General features: G+C 34.2%; 1 protein-coding gene across 2 annotated transcripts; it reads right to left on the bottom strand.

Moving 5' to 3' along the window:
* Window positions 1–1,364: 1,364 nt before the first annotated feature.
* Window positions 1,365–22,170, bottom strand: LOC132732638 (UPF0415 protein C7orf25 homolog). Of its 2 annotated transcripts, none has more exons than XM_060719110.1 (8): window positions 22,119–22,170; window positions 17,065–17,130; window positions 14,283–14,394; window positions 8,736–8,970; window positions 7,125–8,303; window positions 6,194–6,378; window positions 2,516–2,596; window positions 1,365–1,918 (listed from the first exon to the last, which is right to left on the bottom strand). In XM_060719110.1, the coding sequence occupies exons 2-8, from the start codon at window positions 17,121–17,123 to the stop codon at window positions 1,829–1,831; spliced, it is 1,941 nt and encodes a 646-aa protein (XP_060575093.1). In that variant the 5' UTR covers window positions 17,124–17,130; window positions 22,119–22,170; the 3' UTR covers window positions 1,365–1,828. The 2 variants fall into 2 exon arrangements, with proteins under 2 accessions (XP_060575093.1, XP_060575092.1); XM_060719109.1 differs by having other exon boundaries at window positions 1,366–1,918; window positions 22,100–22,167.
* Between the last annotated feature and the right edge of the window lie 1,058 nt (window positions 22,171–23,228).

Genomic DNA, 23,228 nt, shown 5'->3' with positions numbered 1-23,228 from the left:
GCACCTAACAAACAAACCTGGCTGTCATATGGGCAGTCAGACCAAACAAATACAGGGTAACACCCTTAAAACATGACTGCCAGATAGACACTCAAACTAAACAATTACAGTGTGACAACACAAAAACAACAATGCTCACCAGGTATAATTATTCTTAAACAAAATAGCATTTTCTTCAAGACTATATCAATAAATGAACAGTACATAATGTTAATTATTGTTTAACATTGAAATAACCAGCATTTTGTAAATTAAGACAGGATTGATTTTGTAGAGTTTAGATTTAGAGTAGACAATATTTTTACTTATACATGTTATAAATCTGGTCTTCTTATAAAACCAGTCTTTTACATCCTGCCATGTTTTTTTCCTTTTCATGGCTGTCATAAATTCATAAGTATCATAATATCACTATTCATAATATAGCCCAAAGGCAAAATAATGCCAGTTATCTTGGAATTTTCAGCCAGACTTAATTTCAAGTAACTTAAATATGATTCTACCAAAACTGACTTGGCAACAAATTTCAGAATTGTTCCTATCTTTTAGTTAAGAAGTATTATTTTGATATATATTAAACTTTCTTTGCAACAAATTTGAGGTTTTTTCCTACCTTTATAAGTATGATTTTGATACACTTTTCCTATTATACATTGTATGATAAAATTATATTCAACTTTGGAAGCCATTTTAATGGTCTCTTTTAAATGGCCATTTCAATGGTCAATATTTATTTTTTTCAACTTGGTATCCACCTTTATCAAACCCAGCATAACTATGCAAAATATGTAAAATATACCAAGATGCAGCTGCAACTTGTCCTAGTATTTTACTCCTAAGACTAATTCCTTAAAATCAGTCTTGTCTAAATGTACATGTATGCTGCTGCCATAAAAACATCAATCCCATTTACCTCTAATGTCCAGCAAAGAACACTATGCCTACATATGAGTAATATAAGGATACAAAACATTTCTTACTGATATAAAATAAAGCATCTCAAAATTAATACAATGCTTAAAATGAGATTGTTATTCCTTAACAAGAAAATCAACAAACAAACAAACAAAGACAAAAATCTGGACAATGTGTATAAATGCTAATACAGCTATATGTGTATCACAGGACAAATATCCACAAAAACAAAATTATGCACTAAAATATACAAGAAAATGATATGGGCAATATATAGGGAACTGATCGTAATATTTAACTGGACCTAATTTCAATTGGGAAATAAATTGGCAAAACAGTACTCTGTTTATGCTCTTTTAAACACAATTTTTCTTCTGGCTTTATCTGAAGACAGAGCAAAAAAGTCAAAAGGCTACAAATTAAAAGGACTCTACTGAGTTTTTTTTTACACGACAGGACTGAAAAATATTTTTTCTAGATTAGTGTTCCATTGGACTAATAACCTGTGTGCAAAATTTCAGTTCATTTGCTAACTCCATTTTTCCAAATGATTATTCTAACTGTAAACAAATGATCCAAAATTTAGCGCTTTTCACTCAAACAAGCTAAAATAGCATATAAGTATGATTTTCAATCTATTCCGAGTATATCTCTTCAGTATCTTGCATATCTCTCTGATTTAAAAACCCCAGTTGATCTATGTAAGAAATTCATACTTTTGAACCTCAGTACTGCTTGTGGCACCTGAATCTATCCAATACATGCAGCCAATGCATATCATGATCAGACTGCTGCAGTTCACTATTCAGTCATTACTTATTTTAAAAGTTCCCCTAGAAATCATAAATGGTCTTGTCCATATTGAAAGATGGAGCAGTCCATTTTAGATATATAGCAGGATAAGAATATAATTTCAGGAATCCCTTTTGATTACTTCAGCAGTTTTCTCCTTTTGTTCTGTAAGTGCTCTTGATGCGTGAAGAAAAGCAGCAAATGTTACACCCTGAAAATGAAATGACATTATTAAGCAAATATATGAAATACAATTAAAAACCTTTTAAAATAATTGAATAATAATTGTCTACATTAAAGTGCAAAGATGACCTCTAAAAAAATTTCAAATGCTATGATTTTGGCTTACTGACCTCAGTGAAGGTATGTTAGATATACATGTAAACTTGTGTGGAAGATTTCTTTGAAATTCAACAAATTTCATATCATTACAAACATTTGTTCACTTCTGTTCTAAATAAACATTCTAGCCAATGAGATAAGAAGAAATAACAACTAGCTGCATGTGGTTGAGGTTCATGACATTGAACCATTTACCTTTACCAAATTAGGATAAAATCTGGCCCTAGACTTTTATTTCTTTAAAGTGAAATTTAAGCTGTCTGTGGGTCTTATAGAAAGGTCAGTGTTTCTACTAAAATGCACAGATGCCCACATGACACAGAAATAGTTCATTCCAGGTCACCCAACACTACCCAACTTCACCTCACCCACAAACAAAACCCAAAATTTTTACAACTGTTCTCAATAATTGTTCTTTTCAGATAAGTTTATAAGATAATAACTGTAAATTAGGATTAAGATATACCTGATGAGCAGCAGCTCGTGTAAAGCCGGAATTTGCTGTGACTGTTACAGCTCTTAGACTATCTCCAGTACCAAATATTATCTGAAAATAAACTCTTAACATTTTAATTTGAAAATATCACGATTGCTTTTGACAATGTAATGGAAACATTTTTGTTTGTTTGGTTTTCTGTTGCTCAACCTCAGTATAGGTCATATGGCGACTTTTCTGCTTTACTGGTGAAAGAAGACCTCAGGTGCTCTTTAGTGTGTTTTTTCAGGCACAAATAATGGGCACTAGGTGAGTCAAATCACCTACACGGAAAGCTTCCTCACATGAAAGAATCCAAAGTTCCTGTCCGGATTTGAACCCATAGCTGTGAGGGGCAAGTGGTTTGAAGTCAAAGACCTTAACCAATTATGGACACCATCTAAAATGTTTCCTCGAAGTTTAAATGAATATAAGCACTAAATATTAAAACTCTTTGTAGAGTTTCAACATTTGTCTACAGCTCGTTATTTCTAAAATCTTAATTATGATGAAATATTATAAATAACATCTATCCAAATCATAGTTAGATTCAATCAACATTTCAAGCAGCATGCCTCCAAATTCATGCTAATTTTCATGAAAATTTTGATAATGTATTTAAATATCTAAAAAAATTTAAATGAACAAAGAAAGTAATTTACACATTGCAAACAGCACTTACACTTACAATCTGCATATATTACAAAACTAGAAATGTGTCATCATGCCACGGATGCCCCCGCATGCAGCCAAAATTTCAGATGTTATAATATTTAGTTCCAAATTTGTTTGCACAAATTATTTTTTTCATTTTAAGTTCAAAGCCCTTAAAACTTTTCAATGTTAACACAAACCATTTTCATACAATGTTCAAGGCACTGAAATTATTCTGTCTAAACCTTTTGAAAATAGCATATTTCATATTTGTAGCAAAAATAATGTCTACATTCATTTCAGTGCTGAAACTGAAAGTTCAAAATTTTTCCAACATTCAAGAAAGATAAGTTTGTCCAAAATCATTGAACCACGACCAAATTCAAACTTAAACTGCTTATTCCTAAGATGTATCTATATTATTTTCAAAGTGAAAGGGACATAACTCTGCCAAAAAGTCATCGAACCATGACCAAATTCAAACTTGACCTGCCCATTCCTTTGACATATCCATATGTCAAATTTGAGTAGTTGGGTAGATAATGAACAGAAACTGTAAATTTCATATTATTTTCAAAGTAAAAGGGGCATTACTCTGCCAAAAATCATTGAACCATGACCAAATTCCAACTTGGCCTGGGCATTTCAAAAATATATCCATATGTCAAATTTGAGTTGAATGTGTTGTACCGTTGGGGAGATAATAAACAGAAACTGAAAATTTCATATTATTTTCAAAGTGAAAGGGGCATAACTCTGCCAAAAATCATTGAACCATGACCAACTTTGAACTTGACCTGCGCATTCCTGTGACGTATCCATATGTCAAGTTTGAGTTAAAAGTGTTGTACCATTGGGGAGATAATGACCGGAAACTGAAATTTCATATTATTTTCAAAGTGAAAGGGGCATAACTCTGACAAAAATCATTGAACCATGACCAAATTCGAACTTGACCTGTATTTTCTCACGATATATCCATATGTCAAATTTGAGTTGAATGTGTTGTACTGTTGGGGAGATAATGAACGGAAACTGAAAATTTCATATTATTTTCAAAGTAAAAGGGGCATAACTCTGCCAAAAATCATCGAACCATGACCAAATTCGAACTTGACCTGTATTTTCTCATGACATATCCATATGTCAAGTTTGAGTTGAATGTGTTGTACCATTGGCGAGATAATGAACGGAAACTGAAAATTTCATATTATTTTAATGTAAAAGGGGCATAACTCTGCCAAAAATCATCGAACCATGACCAAATTCGAACTTGACCTGTATTTTCTCACGACATATCTATATGTCAAATTTGAGTTGAATGTGTGCAACCGTTACTAAGATAATGAACGGAAACTGATGATGACGGAATGACAGAATGACGGAATGACGGAAGGACGGAATGACGGAAGGACGGAATGACAGAAGGACGGAATGACGGAAGGACGGAAGGACGGAACAGGGTAACACTATATGCCCCGGCCATTACATGGCGGGGGCATAATAAAGGTCAAAATATGCAAAAATAGTCCTTGCTCTGTTAGTCACACTTACTGTGTAAACATGGTGATAAAAACTGCAAAATCAGTCATTAATTGCAAATAACATGTACATTTATACTTAACAACTTCCTAAAAAAATATTCTAAAGTTTGATTTCTTGAAATATTTTGGCTCATCTGGAGGCATGTAACTTTAATGGGAAAACTAGAGTATTGAAAAAAGAAATTGGGGCAGACCAATTAGAATGTATTGTTAAAACTGATGTCAATGTGTAAATGAATGCATTTTCCTACTGCAAATACACTCTTAATTTAAGAGAGTATTCTTAAATAATGCTGAGTTAACAAAAATGAAATTCTTCTTCTACTAAAAAAGTTTTAAAGACCACAGTTGGTAATTCTTCCCTATGAGACTTATTGCTTCTGAACTAATCAGTGTCATTTCAAGACTCACAAAACAATGTGTTGACTTTGTAATTAAACAGTTCAGTTCCAGTGTGAATCACTCTTCGTTTCATTTAATTAGCTTTTACATCTTTTTAACAGGGTGTTCTATACAATGTAGTAATTGAAAACAAAAAAATTGTGAAAAACTGTCTGTTTGCAGAGGTCTTATTCGAACCACCAGGAAAATAACATTTGAGCCGCGTCACAACAAAACCAACATTATGGGTTTGCGACCAGCATGGATCCAGACCAGCCTGTGCATCCGTGCCATCTGATCAGGATCCATGCTGTTTGCTTACCAACTCTATTACAACAGAGACATAGATAACAGAGATAGGCAACTTCCTAACCAGTTAAAATATCACGCGTGCCTGCTAAACTTAAAACTTGTAGCAAGTAAAACTTATTAACCAGATATCAAAATCAGGAAAATAATACATTTTCTGAAAGCTTATGCATTTGTCTATGGCTGCAGGTAAAAATATTTACAGTTCCCATTTAAATAAATGATACATCAATTTTTAAAGAGAACTACTTATTAATTTTTGTTACAAAACTATTCATATGACGAAAAAACTGGCTCAGTGGGTATGTTCTGCTATGTTTTTCTAAGTGAAAGGCATGGAAAGTTACCAATATTTTAACATGCAGCAATAGATAAAAGATTTACCTTTCAAATGGTATATAATATTAAAGGATCAAATGTACATCCATTAAGTTTTATTTGCTACAAAATGCCTAATTTTTCACTTTTTTTATAGGCATGAGTGATATTTCAATAGAGTATATAGGAGCTGCTTATCTCTGTTATCTATGTCTCTGATTACAAGTAGAGAAACTGATAGCGAACAGCATGGATCAGACTGCACAGATGCGCAAGCTGGTCTGGATCCATGCTGGTCGCAAACCCATTTGCATCTACACTCGTTCAATATCCTCTATTTGTGGACTATTATTTTGTTGCATAGTGAATTGAAGTCGAAAAACTTAACCACTCAGCCTGATGAGCCCTGTTTAATAAACAAGCTTTGGTGTACAAATGTCACTAGCACTGTACAGTCACTTACTTTTGATCTATCTTTTATTTTCCCAGTATTTGGAATTGTTGTTGCTCTAAAAGATGGATTATCGGGAACAACTGTAAGCCTGGACAAAAGTTCTGATGCTCTCTTTTTCTCGTTTTGACCACCAAGTGTATCGAGTATAGTCTGGAAACTATCAACTGCAGTCTGACAGGCAAACAATTCTTTCCCTGTTTATGAAATGTAACAAATAATCCAAATATATCATTAAACTGTCATTTCCTTGATACCATAATTATGATAATTAAAGAGCGATCTGTGACCATATGTGTCTCCTCAGCCAATTGCATGTTGCAGCTATTCTATTGTGTAGCATCAGGCCAAAAAACATAATTTTAGTCAAGAGCCATAAATCAGCCAAAATCATTCAAATTTTTGTGATAGAAAGACAGACAATGGAGAAGTGATCCCTATAAGTTGCCTCTACTCAGTAGTAGGCACAAAAACAAAATCAAGATTGCTTCTTCTTTATGTAATTTTGTAATACTACAATGTATATAGAGCTACATAGATGTTTTTCCTTTAATGCCAAGGTCACAAATAAAACGGCCACATGTTTAATCCAAAAGAATTTACAGATACATTTTTAGGCAACTACAAAAAAATTAAGCTGAAAACAAACTCAAGTTGCGCGATCGCCATATGACAAAACGATGACTGTCTGGTACCTGTACATGAATCGTCAGGGTACCTGGTGATACTCGTTCGCTAACTGGTGTCTATTCTAGAGCAAGGCAAGGCCTGGGCCATGTCCGCCCAGGTGCCTTTAAATCGGATGGTGTTTTTGCATAAAAAAAAATCATCCGATAAAAAAATGATCCCCGCCAGATGAATTTTTCAACTCAATTATTTTCTATTAGGCAATGCTACCTGTCAAATATTAAAGCCATATATTTAAATATAGAAACTCATGTACCTTCAATAAATGCATTTAATTTTGGCAGCACTGGATCCTCTCTCTCCTCTGCAGCTTGTTCAGACAAAATCTTCTCCTTAAATCTAAAATAACAGCCCCCGTGAGCCACCGCTGACACTAAGGTTATCAATGCCGTAATGTCCAAATTGATTCGCCCAATTTTGTCAATGGAGGTTAATTCGTTATCTGCTAGCATGTGCCGTATTGAATGAAAGTCTACGACTGGGTTTAGTAATAATTCACTCTGGACGAATGAGAGCACAGACGTATTTTTCCATTTATCAAGATTAAAATAATTTTTGCTGATCAAGTTTTTTCCCGTATCAATTTCGTCATTACATTTCTTTTCTGGACAGTTCGGAATTGCAGGCATATTGTCTGTCTGGAAAGTCATATGATTACTTTCAAGTGACCGGCCATCTGAAGCAGTGTTCATTTCTAGTCTAATCTTATCTTGCAAAGCAATCTGGGAAATGCGAGAATCAATGGAATTTAATGTAGAACAATCATGTTTGTTGGACGCTTGATTAACATCGCTGTCAATTGGATGTTTTTCGCGTTTGTTTTTGGAAGATGAATCTGTCAAGAGGGCCTCAGATTGATTACTCGATACAATTTCACTAATTTGTTCCTCTTCAGAAAATGAACTGCCCGATATAAAATCGTCTGTATTCTGAGATATCACAGAATTCTCGACACTATTGTGGCACTTGTTTTTGTTTTCTATAGTTTGGTCAATAGTACAACTTGAGCTGTTTATCCCATCAGAACTAGAAATATCCGGAGTAAATCCACTTTCATACGGCTTTCCGCACTTTAAACAATTCTGTTGCAACTTTCTAAAAGCTATATTATTTTCACTGCATTTACATGATAAAATGACATCATTTATGACATCATTATCGTCATCAGAAGTGTCATAATCACTATCCGATTCATCACTTTCCGATTCATCATCTAGATTCATCAATTTTCTTTCGACGTCATCGTCAACAGGTACTATCTCACCGAGGACAATGACGCCCGACTTCTCTAATTCCCGTGCTATAGCCGCCGTGACACCATTATAAAAGGCGAACACGATTTTAGGGTCCTGGAAATTCACTGGGTGGACCTTTGAGCAAGCAACAAAGTCCTTGGCTTGAATAGTAATATCCTTCTCACCATACTGTCCTTGGCCTTAATGGAAAGAAAAAGAAACTACATGTAAGTATTCTACATTTTTTTTATACAATTTTTACATATTACAACATAAACATTTTAAATATACATATTCTTGATATTTGAATTCGGAAATTACAATATTTATCTAAGCAAGACTTTGAGTTTTATTTATAATGTTAGAGACTGAATACCAACTGGCTTTCCAACGACAGTATTCATCACCATATCTCTACTATGTGACTAATGCAGTAAGGACATACTTTTGGCATATTTTGACCTCTTTTTGATAATTTACTTGGATAAGAAATGCTATTTCAATAAGTATTTTTTTAGTAAATTACTTTTTTGTTCATTTCACAATAAATTTTACTTTGAAATACAATTTCAGAACTTTCATGAAAAATTAGCATGAACCTGGTGGCATGCTGTTTTAAATGCAAACATTACCTCTCCATATAAGATGCAGAGCTTGCGCTTTCCTAGCAACCACTTTGACCCAGATATGACCTTGACCTGCAACCACATCCATATGTAACGCTTCCGTCCGTCCAGGGCAGCTGAACGCCTGGAGTATATGAGTGACGTCCTGAAGATTGTCGGCAGAATGAAGAACGCCAGCGTAATGGCTTAAATTACTACTGCGAAGGTTAGTAATGTCGAATCCCCCTCTTCGTCTGGCCAACTGTGAAAACAATAAAACTTGTATAAAATATTTCATCTAATTTGTCTGGGCTGGATAGGGGAAAACAACAGAAATTCCTTCCAGTTGTATACACGTCTGACACTTGCCTTATCTAATCCTTAATTTGCTGAAAACTGAATGTGATTAGCATTTGCTACTAGTATAAAACCCGAGGCACTATATTGTTAGGAGCTAAATTTTCATATTAGATCTAGAAAGACCATCTGAATGATAAAACAAGAAATTAGCTGGTTTGATCAGTGGGCAAGACAAATGTCTCTGTGAGATTTGATATTAAACATTGAATCTTACAGTCATTTGTCTCTCATTTGTGATTTAGAAATCGTGTGGGATTAATTAGTACATATGTTACAAGTTAGGCACTAAATAAATAGGGTAAAAATCAGTAATGGCCGATTTAAGTTATCCGAAAAAAAAAACAATTAGTGGGACAGATCACCCATATAATTATGATCAAAACTGTGTTTTAAAGTAGGCAATTAAAAAACAACCAAACCACCAAATAATTTCCCCGTAATTGAAAAATAACCTCTGTAACATAGACATACAATACATTTCAGAAATTAAAATTTTCTATTGAAATTTCTTGTTACAGTAAAATTATCATGACGTACATACATGTACATCTAAATCCTCAGTTTTCCCAAGAAATTTTCTAATTAAGGCATGTTTTTGTGCCAGAAATCAATTATTTCCTTTTTTATGATGTCAGTTTATTATTACTGTAACACCATCAATCTAATTATTTCTTCATTAGTATGTACATGTTTACATCTGAAAGTGATTTGTTGTCAATTATAACCAAGGAAAGGTGTGACATTACAGTTAATGTAAACTCGTGGAAAACTTCGAAATTGATTTAAAACATGACTTACGTCAGAGTAAAGATGCTTTTAGCTAGAAGGCAAAATTGTTCATATTGATTGGTTTTGAAGATGAAAAAAAAATTCTTTATTCATTAAAAAACCTTATCTTTAGAAAATAATATCTTCTTTTCCATTTTTTGTGGTTGAGTTTAAAGGAACTTGGCTGAAGTTAAACAGCCTTAAAAAAAATATATAATTTGAAAGTTTACATGGATCAAGTGAAGCAAATAAAGTGGAAAAATCTGGAAAAGATAATCAAGAAATATACCAACAACTTATTTGAAAATTAATTTTTGTATGATTCTTTTTCTCTATATGAGTGAAAAGCATTGAATTTTGGGGTCATTTTGCACAATAAAAATGAATATAGTTAAAAAAAGGGGTGAGGGAAGGCTTTGAACATTTGCACACAAGTTTTGGTTCAGACTTTTCATGAAATGGTTTACAAATCTTAGACAATAAAGTCTTTACAACAATTGTAACATCAGCAACATAAAGATCCCATGATATTTATCTGGCGACTTTCCAGCTTTACTGGTGGAGGAAGCTCTGCCAGAACTCCTTCATAATTTTAAGTATGAGCAAGTACAAGTACCTGAGTTCATGTAGAAACTCCGAACTACTGGAAGCTAGCTGGAGACAGCTTCCTCACACAGATAGAATTAAAAGCACCTGTCCTGATTTAAACCCAAAGCTGTGAGGACCAAATGTTTAAAAAATAATAAGAGTAATCTTAACCTCTTGACAATGGAAGCCCATTCAATTAACCCCACTGAATATCTTAAATGGACTTGACCATCTTTTAGACTGAACAAAAACCATTCATTAATTAGGGGAAAATGACAAAGATAAACTGAAATGAATGGTGAACAGTGCAGACCATGATCAGATGAAACAGTGATCATGGGCTGCACTGTTAACATGGGTATATTCAGTTACTGCCAGCAGGCTTTGGGTTTAAAGCCTAGTCATGAATCTGTACATAAGGTGCATAATCTTCCCATACGATCAGTGCAGACCATGCAATCGACCATGTGATTTGTGCAGACCAAGATTATCACATAAATTCAGCCTTTACTTTAAATATATTAATGGTATTGTCCACTTTTACATTAACATTTGGTATACCCGGTACTGTACAAAGTTAAGAGAATATTTTTGACATTTTGTGCACAGCATTAAATAGGTTTAAGCATCATGAGAAATAAACAATTCTAAATTATATACTTTTTCATGGCACTGGAGAGAGACAATTATGGGTTATATTCAGCCATGTCTTTTACATGCAAATCTAAATTGTGTTCACCAATGACACGATGCTATCGTAACATATCTCAGCAAACATGTCTGCAATGTTAATAGATCAAGATAACAAGACATCATGGTACTGTAACAATGAATTTATTCATAGAAAAAAAATAAAGCACACAAAGAATAGTTCGGCTTTGGGGACAAGAATAATAGAGGTCAATGCGCATTTTTTCCCCATGCACTAGCAGAAGAATGAGTACATGATTGTTTAAACCCAACCCAACCATGCCAACAGGGTGTTTATTTGATGATGTTTTGTCACACTGACACAGTAGAGGTCATAGGGTGACGTTCCAGCTGTACTGGTGGAGGAAGACCTCAGGTGCCCTTCTGTGCATTATTTCAGGCACAATTAACGGGCATTTGAGTAGGACCACTGACGCTGCGTAAGCTAGCTGGATAACTTCCTCACATGAAAGAATAAGTCCCTGCAGTGACGGGCAAGGAGAGGGGCAAGTAGTTTGAAGTCAACAGCCCCCCCCCCTGCCATTGAGCAGGTTGTAAGATTTAATTAGTTGTAGGTCTGCTTAAATCCACTACATTACCAAAAAGACATCAACAGCTGCAGAAGAAATATGGTGATAAATACCGCAAAATCAGTCAGTAATCACACATGAGGTGTAAATTATTACTTGAATCTTTTCACTTTTCTTAAAAATCTTAGCAATTTTTTTTCAAGTTTGATTATCTTGAAATATTTTTGCTCATCTGGAGGCATATAGTTTATTATATAGCATGATTATGATATCACAATAAGAACTCAATACAGGTCAACTGCCTTAATTAAACACTGTTCAAATTTTGCATGGTAAGAGTTACAAGAGGGCCATGATGGCCCTGAGGTCGCTCACCTGTATATAGGCCCCCCAACCCCCACCCCCCAACGTTGCAGGGCCAATTTAACCCAAGGGCTTTTATTTGCACAAACTTGGTAGACACCCATAAGAAGATGTTTCATGCTAAACATCTAAGCTCTAGCTCATTGGGCTTTTTGAAAGAAGATTTTTTTTAAGTTTTTACTATACACATATAGTTAAAAACAATGACACCCCTGGGGCCGGGCCAGTTTTGACCCCAGGGCTTTTATTTGAACAAACTTTGTAGACACTTACTAGAAGATGTTTCATGCTTAATATCTAAACTCTAGCTATTTGGGTTTTTTTAAAGAAGATTTTTAAGTTTTTGCTATACACATATAAAGAAAATCAATGACCCCCGGGGCGGGGCCAATTTTGACCCCAGGTCTTTTATTTGAACAAACTTTGTAGACACTCACTAAAAGATGTTTCATGCTTAATATCTTAACTCTAGCTATTTGGGTTTTTTCAAAGAAGATTTTTTAAGTTTTTGCTATACACATATAAGGAAAATCAATGACCCCCAGGGCGGTGCCAATTTTGACCCCAGGGCTTTTATTTGAACAAACTTGGTAGACACCTATTAGAACATGTTTGATGCTAAATATCTTAGCCATAGCTCTTTGAGTTCTTTAAAAGAAGATTTTTTAAGTTTTTACTATATGCATATAGGGAAAATCAATGATCCCCCGGGGCGGGGCCAATTTTGACCCCAGGGCTTTTATTTGAACAAACTTGGTAGACACTTATTAGAACATGTTTCATGCTAAATATCTTAGCTTTAACTCTTTTGGTTCTTTAAAAGAAGATTTTTTAAGTTTTTACTATATGCATATAGGGAAAATCAATGACCCCCTGGGGTGGGGCTAATTTTGACCCCAGGGCTTTTATTTGAACAAACTTGGTAGACACCTATTAGAACATGTTTGATGCTAAATATCTTGGCCATAGCTCTTTGAGTTCTTTAAAAGAAGATTTTTAAGTTTTTACTATATGCATTTAGGGAAAATCAATGACCCCCCGGGGCGGGGCCAATTTTGACCCCAGGGCTTTCATTTGAACAAACTTGGTAGACACCAATTAGAACATGTTTCATGCTAAATATCTTAGCTCTAGCTCTTTGGGTTCTTTAAAAGAAGATTTTTCAATTTTTTCACTAAATGTATATAGGGAAAATCAATGACCCCCCGGGGCAGGGCCAATTTTGACCCCAGGGCTTTTATTTGGACAAACTTGGTAGACACTCACTAGAAGATGTTTCATGCCAAATATCTAAGCTCTAGCTTTTATGGTTTTTTAAAAGAAGATTTTTTAAGTTTTTACTATATGTATATAGGGAAAATCAATGACCCCCCGGGGCGGGGCCAATTTTGACCCAAGGGCTTTTATTTGAACAAACTTGGTAGACACTTATTAGAACATGTTTCATGCTAAATATCTTAGCTTTAACTCTTTTTGGTTCTTTAAAAGAAGATTTTTTAAGTTTTTTACTATATGCATATAGGGAAAATCAATGACCCCCTGGGGCGGGGCCAATTTTGACCCCAGGGCTTTTATTTGAACAAACTTGGTAGACACCTATTAGAACATGTTTGATGCTAAATATCTTAGCCTTAGCTCTTTGAGTTCTTTAAAAGAAGATTTTTTAAGTTTTTACTATATGCATATAGGGAAAATCAATGACCCCCGGGGCGGGGCCAATTTTGACCCCAGGGCTTTTATTTGAACAAACTTGGTAAGACACCCATTAGAACATGTTTCATGCTAAATATCTTAACTGTAGCTCATTTGGTTCTTTAAAAGAAGATTTTTTAAGGTTTTACTATATGTATATAGGGAAAATCAATGACCCCCCGGGGCGGGGTCAATTTTGACCCCAGGCCTTTTATTTGAACAAACTTGGTAGACACTCACTAGAAGATGTTTCATGCCAAATATCTAAGCTCTAGCTCTTATGGTTTTTTAAAAGAAGATATTTAAAGTTTTTTCTTTCGGTTGCCATGGCAACCAGAGTTCTGCATGGAATTAAATTCTTTGAACAATTTTTAAAGGTGACCACCAAAGGAACATTCCTGTGAAGTTTGGATGAAATTGGCTTAGTGGTTTATGAGGAGATGTCATTTAAAGTAAAAGTTTACGGACGGACGGACGGACGGACGGACGACGGACGGACGCCGGACGAAAAGCGATCACAAAAGCTCACCCTGTCACTTTGTGACAGGTGAGCTAAAAATCTAGACAAAGGGAGACAACTTACTGATTTGAGATACTTCAGTTCAGCAGCACATTTACGTTCCAGTTTACTAGCCCCTGTTACATCACTCAGTTCTTTACACTTTTCTATCAGAGTTTCTGCGCACTCCATATACCTGTAAGAAAATTGATCAAATTTTAACAATTGAAAAATGTGACCCATAAAATATGAATGATGATGAGAAAAAAATACGAGCTTTGTTGACCCTTACTGGAACTGAAAATAATAAGCCTTTGCCAAAAGTACAGAGCCAGTCACCCTGCATTTACATGTAATCTGAGTGAGGCTCTATACTGTTGGTAGCTTTGTCTTTAATTTTGATCCTGATATCCCTAAAACTTTAAATAGACTTTTCCCAAATCAAAGCAGGGCAAATCCATAATAGAAATTCAGGTTAAAGGTTAAATTTTGGTAAATAAGGGTTGTATTTGAGAGCATTGTTATATAATATTACATAGTTTAAAAAATGTGCAGTTAAATCATCACTACGGGCAATGTGACTGAAAAACATGGAATGTTATAATATGAATTGATAATAATGCAAAAAACATTAATATTCTACAAGTATTACATATCCTTTTCAATATTAGAATTGTATATGAGAATTAGAAATTGAAAAACAAGTCTAGAAAATCACAAAGGGGAACAATCCTGTCAAAATTGATGCAAGAGTAAAGTAAAAGTAACTGGTCTTGCTCAAAGACTAACAATTACATAAGAACAGTGCTGTACAGTACTTCTGGCTATTCACGAAACAGGCATATCAAAATGAATGTTCATGTATGGGGAAAAACTCTTAATACCTCACACAAAAATGATTCAAGCACATTGGCTACATGATCACATAAAATAGAGGCCTTAACCCTTTCCCCCATGAGCATATTGTGAAAAATGGCCATTTTCACTGAAAAGCCTCCTCTTACAAGTTCAAACTGCTATGAAACTATGAAAAATGCTTCAATACTAATCAAACTTGGCACAAATGTTGACTGGACCATTGCCTTTGTAACAACATGCTCAGTCTTAAATTTCCTGTTACCATGGCAAGAGGGGACATCTCAAAATTGCTCAAAATCACTATTTTGCCTCGATTTTTTCCATCAAAATTTATTTCAAAGTGCTGCAACTTCTCAAGGGATTGAGATAGAGTCAAAGGCTTTTCAGCGTTGGTTACACGTTACCTTATGATCGACTTGGGGTCATTTTAAGCCTCTCACAAGTCCAAATTTTCTTGGCGATGAGGGGTCTCTGCCCCCCTTCAAACCCCCCAAACAGAAGGGGGCACATCCCCCTTCTGCCAACCCCCTGATGTATCTTTTGGATGGGGGGCAGCGCCGAAAAAGTGCTCATTTTTTTAAGCAACATTTTTCAAACGCAAAACATGTGTTTGGGGCCCAAATAGGACATTTTTTCACTATTTCAGGCCTAAAAAAGGGGGCGGGGATCAAAAGTGCATTGTTTCGCGTATATATGAGGTAAAGGGTTAACAAATAATGATGAAAAACTTTGGAACCACCCAAAATCTAGTTTTTCCATGTTAACATGTGGTAGTTTACCTAATTTTGGTGAAAAATTGTAGTTTTGTAACATTTATAATTTTTTAAGTTAACTCTTTCCCCCATGAGCATATTGTGAAAAATGGCCATTTTCACTGAAAAGCCTCCTCTTACAAGTTCAAACTGCTATGAAACTATGAAAAATGCTTCAATACTAATCAAACTTGGCACAAATGTTGACTGGACCATTGCCTTTGTAACAACATACTCAGTTTTAAATTTCCTGTTACCATGGCAACGAGGGGACATCTCAAAATTGCCCAAAATCACTATTTTGCCTCGATTTTTTCCATCAAAATTTATTTCAAAGTGCTGCAACTTCTCAAGGGATTGAGATAGTCACAGGCTTTTCAGCGTTGGTTACACGTTACCTTATGATCGACCTAGGGTCATTTTAAGCCTCTCACAAGTCCAAAAATTTCTTTGCAATGAGGGGGACTCCGCCCCCCCTTCAAACCCCCCAAACAGAAGGGGGCACATCCCCCTTCTGCCAACCCCCTGATGTATCTTTTGGATGGGGGACGGCGCCGAAAAAGTGCTCATTTTTTTGAGCAACATTTCTCAAACGAAAACATGTGTTTGGGGCCCAAATAGGACATTTTTTCACTATTTCAGGCCTAAAAAAAAGGGGGGGGGGTCAAAGTGCGTTGTTTCGCGTATATATGAGGTAAAGGTTTAAATAATGTCTTGCTTTTAACAAACTAACAATAAATATATTTTGTAATTTCATTAGTAAAATGTTTGTCATGTAAATGATAGTGTTCAACATACATGTATAAGAATTTCCAAAGATATCCTGAAATCACACATACATGAAGTTTTTCCCAATTTAAGTCATTGGACTATTCCCAAAATACATGTAGCTTGAAAGGCCCTGTCATTTATAAAGTAGCAAATGACAAATCAAAGCAGTGAGGAGCATACAGTTTGCAGTTTCTTCCATATTAAGGGCTTTTATAACTTAGCCACATGACTAAGTTTGCCCTCTTCATACCTTAATTTGATTTTGCTCAAGATGAAGTATATAAATGTAACAGGCACTGACGGATAAATTTGATGAAAGGTCTTTTTTCCTTATAATCCATGTATTGTAAAGTTCTCTGTAATTTGACTTATATAGCCCATTTCTCTATCATAAACAGCAAGTTTTGACATATTTTTCCTTTGACTAATCAAGGAAATTTTGAGCTTATAAAATGATTTCAAGATAATGAAACATATCAAATTACCCATTTAGAAGAGCTGTCTGATTTATCGTATTTGTACTGTAAAATGCTGCCTCTGCCATATTTCATCTGGAAAACAAAAATTAAAATTTGAAACTGAAATTGATTGCTGTATTAAAATTAATTTAAGCAGGGGAATGGAATTCCTATGCCCAACTCTGGACTTTATGCCTGAGGAAAGTAGTTTTTTCCATAGAAGTTGAAAATCTGAGCCAGTGTGAAAAACAAAACACATAATTATACTGTATTTTTGTCTCATATCAATAGGAATTATTTATTTTAGTAGGTTTAAGTATGAAATCTGAGTAATCAATGAGCAAATACACTTTTTTTAAATTATCATATCAATACATGTTACTTGCAATTTCACCAAATCGGGGAACACTTGTAGGAAAGTAGATCATGTTGAGGCTATGACTCATTATAGTAAATTCAAACAAGCACATTAATTTTAGTAACAATTGTAAAGTTGTTCTGGTTCAAATTTTTACAAAATTTTGCACACATTGATTTTTTTATTAAATTTGGCTTTTCTTTTCTTAGCTATATGATATCAAACAGAACCAGCAAGTGTATGAATAGGAAAGATGTTCACCTTAATCATAGAAGAAAAGAAATCATAAGCTTAAACCTATGACCAGATTTAATAAGTACCAAAATGATGGTAGTTTATTTGTCATAAAAGGAGCAAAATATACTAAATAATTAAAACTGTACAAATATTACCAAAGAGCAACGGGGAAAAAAGACAGAACAAACAGTGCCGGAAAACTTTCAGTCCTTTACATATCAAAGGGAAGTGTATGCAGACTTCCCGAAATACGTCGGACCGACGGACATGTCAGATAAATTTATATTAGGTCCGACTATTTTTTATTCCAGATCGGTCCGACTGTCCGGCATTTATCCAAGTCACATGTATACAAAATGGCATCGCTAAAGGTGCCAAACGTGGTAAAAAATGAAAATTTACGTCAGAGGAACGCGCAGAACAGCAGTAAAAGGATGTAAAGAATAGACCTGAGACAAAATTTAATGAAAAATGGAAGCATGACTGTGAATCGTTGGTGTATGACAGGGAGGAGATGAAAATGCGCTGTACGGACTATACCGATTTTTACGACGAAAAATTTCAAACTGAAAAGTGTCTTAGAAATACAAACACAAGTTTTCCTTTGATTTTGATTAATTTTATTCAGTCTGACAGATTTCATTTCGGTCCTACAGATTTTCATGGTTTGTCAGACCGAATGTCTGACACATTTTTTTAACTTTCGGGAAGTCTGTGTATGTTGTTCTCTTTATGACATTATGATATTTCAGGGAGTCTTTTTTAGGGATGTGCGGTATTACCGGTATACCGCGGTTTCGTTCAGACGCAGTACGTACCGGTACGACCCCTAGGAATACCGGTTTTTTAATATATATAATATACATAATATTTTTGTAAGATTCGGACGTTATTTACCCTGTAATCTGTGTTTCAACTTTCAACCTAAATTAAAGTGGAATTCCAAGTCTATTTTTAGAGCAGCAGTAAATGCACAGTATAATACTCTAACGAATAATTAGTCGCGGAAAGGTCGGATCGTTTCCCGGTTGTTTTTCATATTTATTATGTAGTGTAAATACATTTCATCCGCCGACATTTTTATAATTTCTATATATCATTCTTCATTTAAATGCATTAAAAGGGGACACCCATGTTAGTGCTCAGTCTAAGGCTAGTAAACATGTTGACGTATTGACGAGTGGCGACAATAACAAAACGTAAAGCATTTAGACATAGCCCAACTTGTAAACAGCTCATACCGTCATGGACGAATTCACCACGGTCAAAAATCCAATGGGAATTGCCATTTTTCAATTTTAGATTTTGTTGAAAATATTATCAAGACAATAAGGTTATTTTCTTCTTTCTTTTATTTATTATTTTCCAGTCAGGTAGACAGATGTTAGTTGAAAGAAATAAAGATATTAATCTGTTTTTCTAAAATGTATTGTGTTTTATCAAAATGTTTAAACATTCTTATGGCAGTTGGTCTTAGTTTGCATAAGTTAAACATTAAAAAGTGTCTTCATAATACCGTGGTACATACCGCGGTACACAGGTGAAATACCGCGATATACCGCGGTACAAAAAAATTGGTGGTACCCATCCCTAGTCTTTTTAAACATTGTCAAAAAAATAGAAAATAAGTTATTACTTTTTCCCAGAAAGTTTTAATGTTCAAGGCATGTGACCATGTCATAAAAATAAGCAAAATTATTTGACATACATCTAGGGTTAATCCAACTCTTTAGACTATTTAAACGTTGAGTTAATATTGGTAGAGTGATGTCAGACATGTAAAATGAGTCAAAACAATTCACACAGAATTAGTTAGGCTTAGGCCTAAAAAAAAAAATTGTTTTGTTCGGGTCACCCGACCCTACCTAATAATATGCGCCGACCCTACCGTTTTTTTTTTCGTGTCCAAAAAAAAAAAAAATTCGATGAAAATACCGTATTATTGAGGTACTCAATGAGCAGGGTGAAGAGCAATTCAGGCGAAAATTTCGCTGTGTATATTTCCATTTCGCTCTCCCAATTGATCAAAGAGAAGTCAACATCGCCGATAAAATCTTAATTCCCAAAGAGTAATTACTTGCCGATGTAAAGAGCAGAGATTGTATCCGCCCATATGACGACTGCTAATTATCATTATCCAATCAGAGCGTCGCTATATACTACCCTTCTACCTGTATGCAAAGCGATAGACCGCCTACTCTAAACAGTAAATAATGAGAGCATCGGCCCTAAACGGGTATATTTTGCGAGTTTAATACAGGATTTGGCAATAATTATAGATCAATTTTTTCCGATCATCTAAACACGTGCAAATCTTCCCTAATTGATATACACGCGGTGTTTAACCGAAGTAAAGGCGATGTGCAATGGGTTTTTCACCGCTATCACAAAACTGTTAGTCAATTAAAAATAATTAATTTCATTTGGATGATTTCAGTCCGTTAACATCAATTAAAAATTGTTATGTCGCTCACGTCATGGCTTGGGGTGAAATGCCCAAACCTAGCAGTAAAAAAAAGTTACTGATTCTGATACGTGTACCTAATACACGTGAAAATATAAGAAAGCCAATTCGCAAAAATCTTATGATTGGTATGTAGTTGACAGTGAGTGTTTTGCATTGTTATCTTTGTAGAAATGCCAAATTTGACACAGCTTGTAAGCACGTGGGCACGACATCCTAAAACTACGAATTATGATCAGCATGCGACATATCAGTCGTATATCATGTGCTCATGAATATAACAACAAAATTTGTCAGAAAAGAAGTGTTCTTATTGTTTCAATATATATATTTGTTTTAATGTCATAAATATGACGCTCAGATTAAGATTTATTAATTTTGTAAATTTCAAAAGCATTATTTATAAAGATATTACCGAGTTTTAACATTTCATGAAAATAAAGGGAGGTAATTAGAAATTTATTTTCTATAATTTCTCAGTCGAATCTTTCAATAAGAAATGAATGTATATAATTTTAGTGATCAAATATAATGTGCACAAATGTTTGCAGTACATATTTTACATATTCTTCGATATTTGAAAATTGTTTTATAAGCATAATTATATGCATATAAATGTGACATTACAACATTGAAGATCATAAAACAGAACAGGATAGACAGATTTTATTAATCATTATCCAATGTAAATTTATCTTCTGTTAAAAGTGAGAAAAGTAAAAATATAAAGTTAATTTAATCATCATATTTTTTCTTACACATTATTATCGAAAATATATGAGAAAGCTTATACAGTAAATAGCTGATAAATAGATTGTGTTTCTATTCTAGTTAAAGGATGTTTAGCCATGCATGTTAATGCATACACATTCTGCCAATTTTTCACGAGGAAGTCACTTCTCCCTTAAATTTCCCCCCAGGATGAGCCCTGGGTACGGTACAGATTTTATCGCCGCTCTTAGTTACAAAATGGCGGATCACATCGTCAATATTTGTAAAACGGCGTGTGATCTTCACCAGAGGAACGCCGAGAGTTTAAGATTGTCACACCTGAAATGTCTTTTGAAAACATAGAAGGGATGTATTTTTGCCACCCGGGAGGGATGTCAGAAATTTCCATATCTAAATTTCAATATACTGGTGAGAAAAAAAAAAAAAAAAAAAAATCCGACCTACCCTACCTATTCCTTGAGAGCATGTTACCCTAACAAAACAATTTTTTTTTTTAGGCCTTACAAGTAACATAGGGTTTGCGAAATAAATTTAGCCTTGATGTATGCATTTGTTGCAGCCATTTTGGAGTCTTATATATATATTATGCTTTGTAACACGCGATCTGATTGGACAAGAGGACTCAGTTTTTGGTCCCTGGCATCTATCGTCCAATCAGATAGCGTGTTACAAAGCATGTATCAGACACCAAGATGGCTGCGGCAAATAAAAAATACCATGAAACAGAAACTAATCGATAGAATATTGATATTCGTTGGACATGAATTAGGTAAACTGTGAAATTCTAGTGTTTTTTTTTTATGTAAATGAATGATGCAGCAATATGCCACCGCAATGCGCCTGAGTTGCTGAAACAGCGAGATCCCGTGTTCCACATTGTTTGGCAAATGCGCATATAGTAGACTTTTTGCCTTTTTATATTTATAACGCTCGTTTTGATAGAGGACTTTAAAAAAATGTATCAGTGGTTTTGTATTTGGTATCTTGTAGTAAGCCTAAGGGTGGGGTGGCCAAACATTGATCCTGCCACCTGTGCTTGTGCAGGGTTCACGATGTCACATATTTTCCTTAACATAAATTATGACAAGACGAAGTTGACAAATAAATTTGTTCGAGAACCTTCTCAAAGACATGTATCAGATGTGCACATATTTGACACATTTAAATGCATTTGAAATATACTTTTGCATCAAATTCATGTAATATATACATTAACTTGTCAATCTGATATCTAAACGAGAGATGTCAAAGCATTTTTCTGCAAAAATTACCTGAAAACCGTAGAACTACGTCAACTTAATTCTCGGGCGCTTTTACAGAGCGTCTCTAAGACAATGAATAAAAATAATTTAACCCAACGTATTTTTTTCACCACAAAGAAATTCATTTCACACAAAGAGTTCTCCGAATAATGGTGATCTACTCCGATATATTTGCAAATAAAAAGTAGAACTGGTGTAAGCTTTTAAATGGTAAAGATGATAGTATTTGTGATATTTTATATAAGACTGCACACTCTGTAACGATATGTTAGATATAGAACTGAATGGCCGTGGTTTTCTTTTGTTAAGGATACTTGGTTTATTTAAGTCTGTACTGTACCCAGTCCGCTTAATTTCAAAAGTCTTGTTTAGTCCAAACTGCGAAATCACTTCATTCAAAGTTGTAACAATGATGTCCAATCTTTAAGCAAATGTTTAATTACAAACTACCGTTTATATAAATTAGAGTTTGTATTCGAAGATTATGTTAACCTTCCCTGTTGGCAACTGTCTTCAGAGGTACATCATGAATTGCCAATTGAGAAAGGTAGATTCCTAAACATAGAGAGAAATTTACGTATATATATACATTGTATATGTACTTTATGAATAGAATAGAATAGAATAGAATAGAATAATTTTATTTTACCAATCAAGGGTCATACTATATGACATATATAATCACAAGCATAAAACACAAGGCATGAAACAAAATATATCAACCAACAAATTGTGTATTGTATGGTTAGAAATGAAGACAATAAAGTAACTAAGGCTTAATTCGTATTATTGGAAAAACAAATAACACAGGCATAGTAATGTTAAAATAAGAAGTAAATAAATAAAACAGTATTAAAAAAAAAAAAAAAAAAAAAAAAAAAAAAAAAAAACAACACTAATTAAGTCAAACCAACTTGGTGACGAATTTCACTATCTCTTTTATTGTTCACATTTTGTTAACAGTGGACGTAAATTTATTAAACAATATTATCATATTTACCATTACCATAGGTATCCTAGTGCATTAAATTTGAGGATATTATGAATAGTAAAAACAAATCATTAAAAACCAAACAAAAGTAAAAAAAAACTTGCTTTATTTTGTAAAGAAATAATTACAGCATTCAAATAATAAGTA

Source organism: Ruditapes philippinarum, unplaced genomic scaffold (genome assembly GCF_026571515.1).
Source record: "Ruditapes philippinarum isolate M1 unplaced genomic scaffold, ASM2657151v2 ctg3124_1_1_1_1, whole genome shotgun sequence".
NCBI classification, from domain to species: Eukaryota; Metazoa; Mollusca; class Bivalvia; order Venerida; family Veneridae; genus Ruditapes; species Ruditapes philippinarum.
The sequence above is the reverse complement of the archived record's forward strand: the minus strand, read 5'-3'. Positions and strand labels throughout refer to the sequence as shown.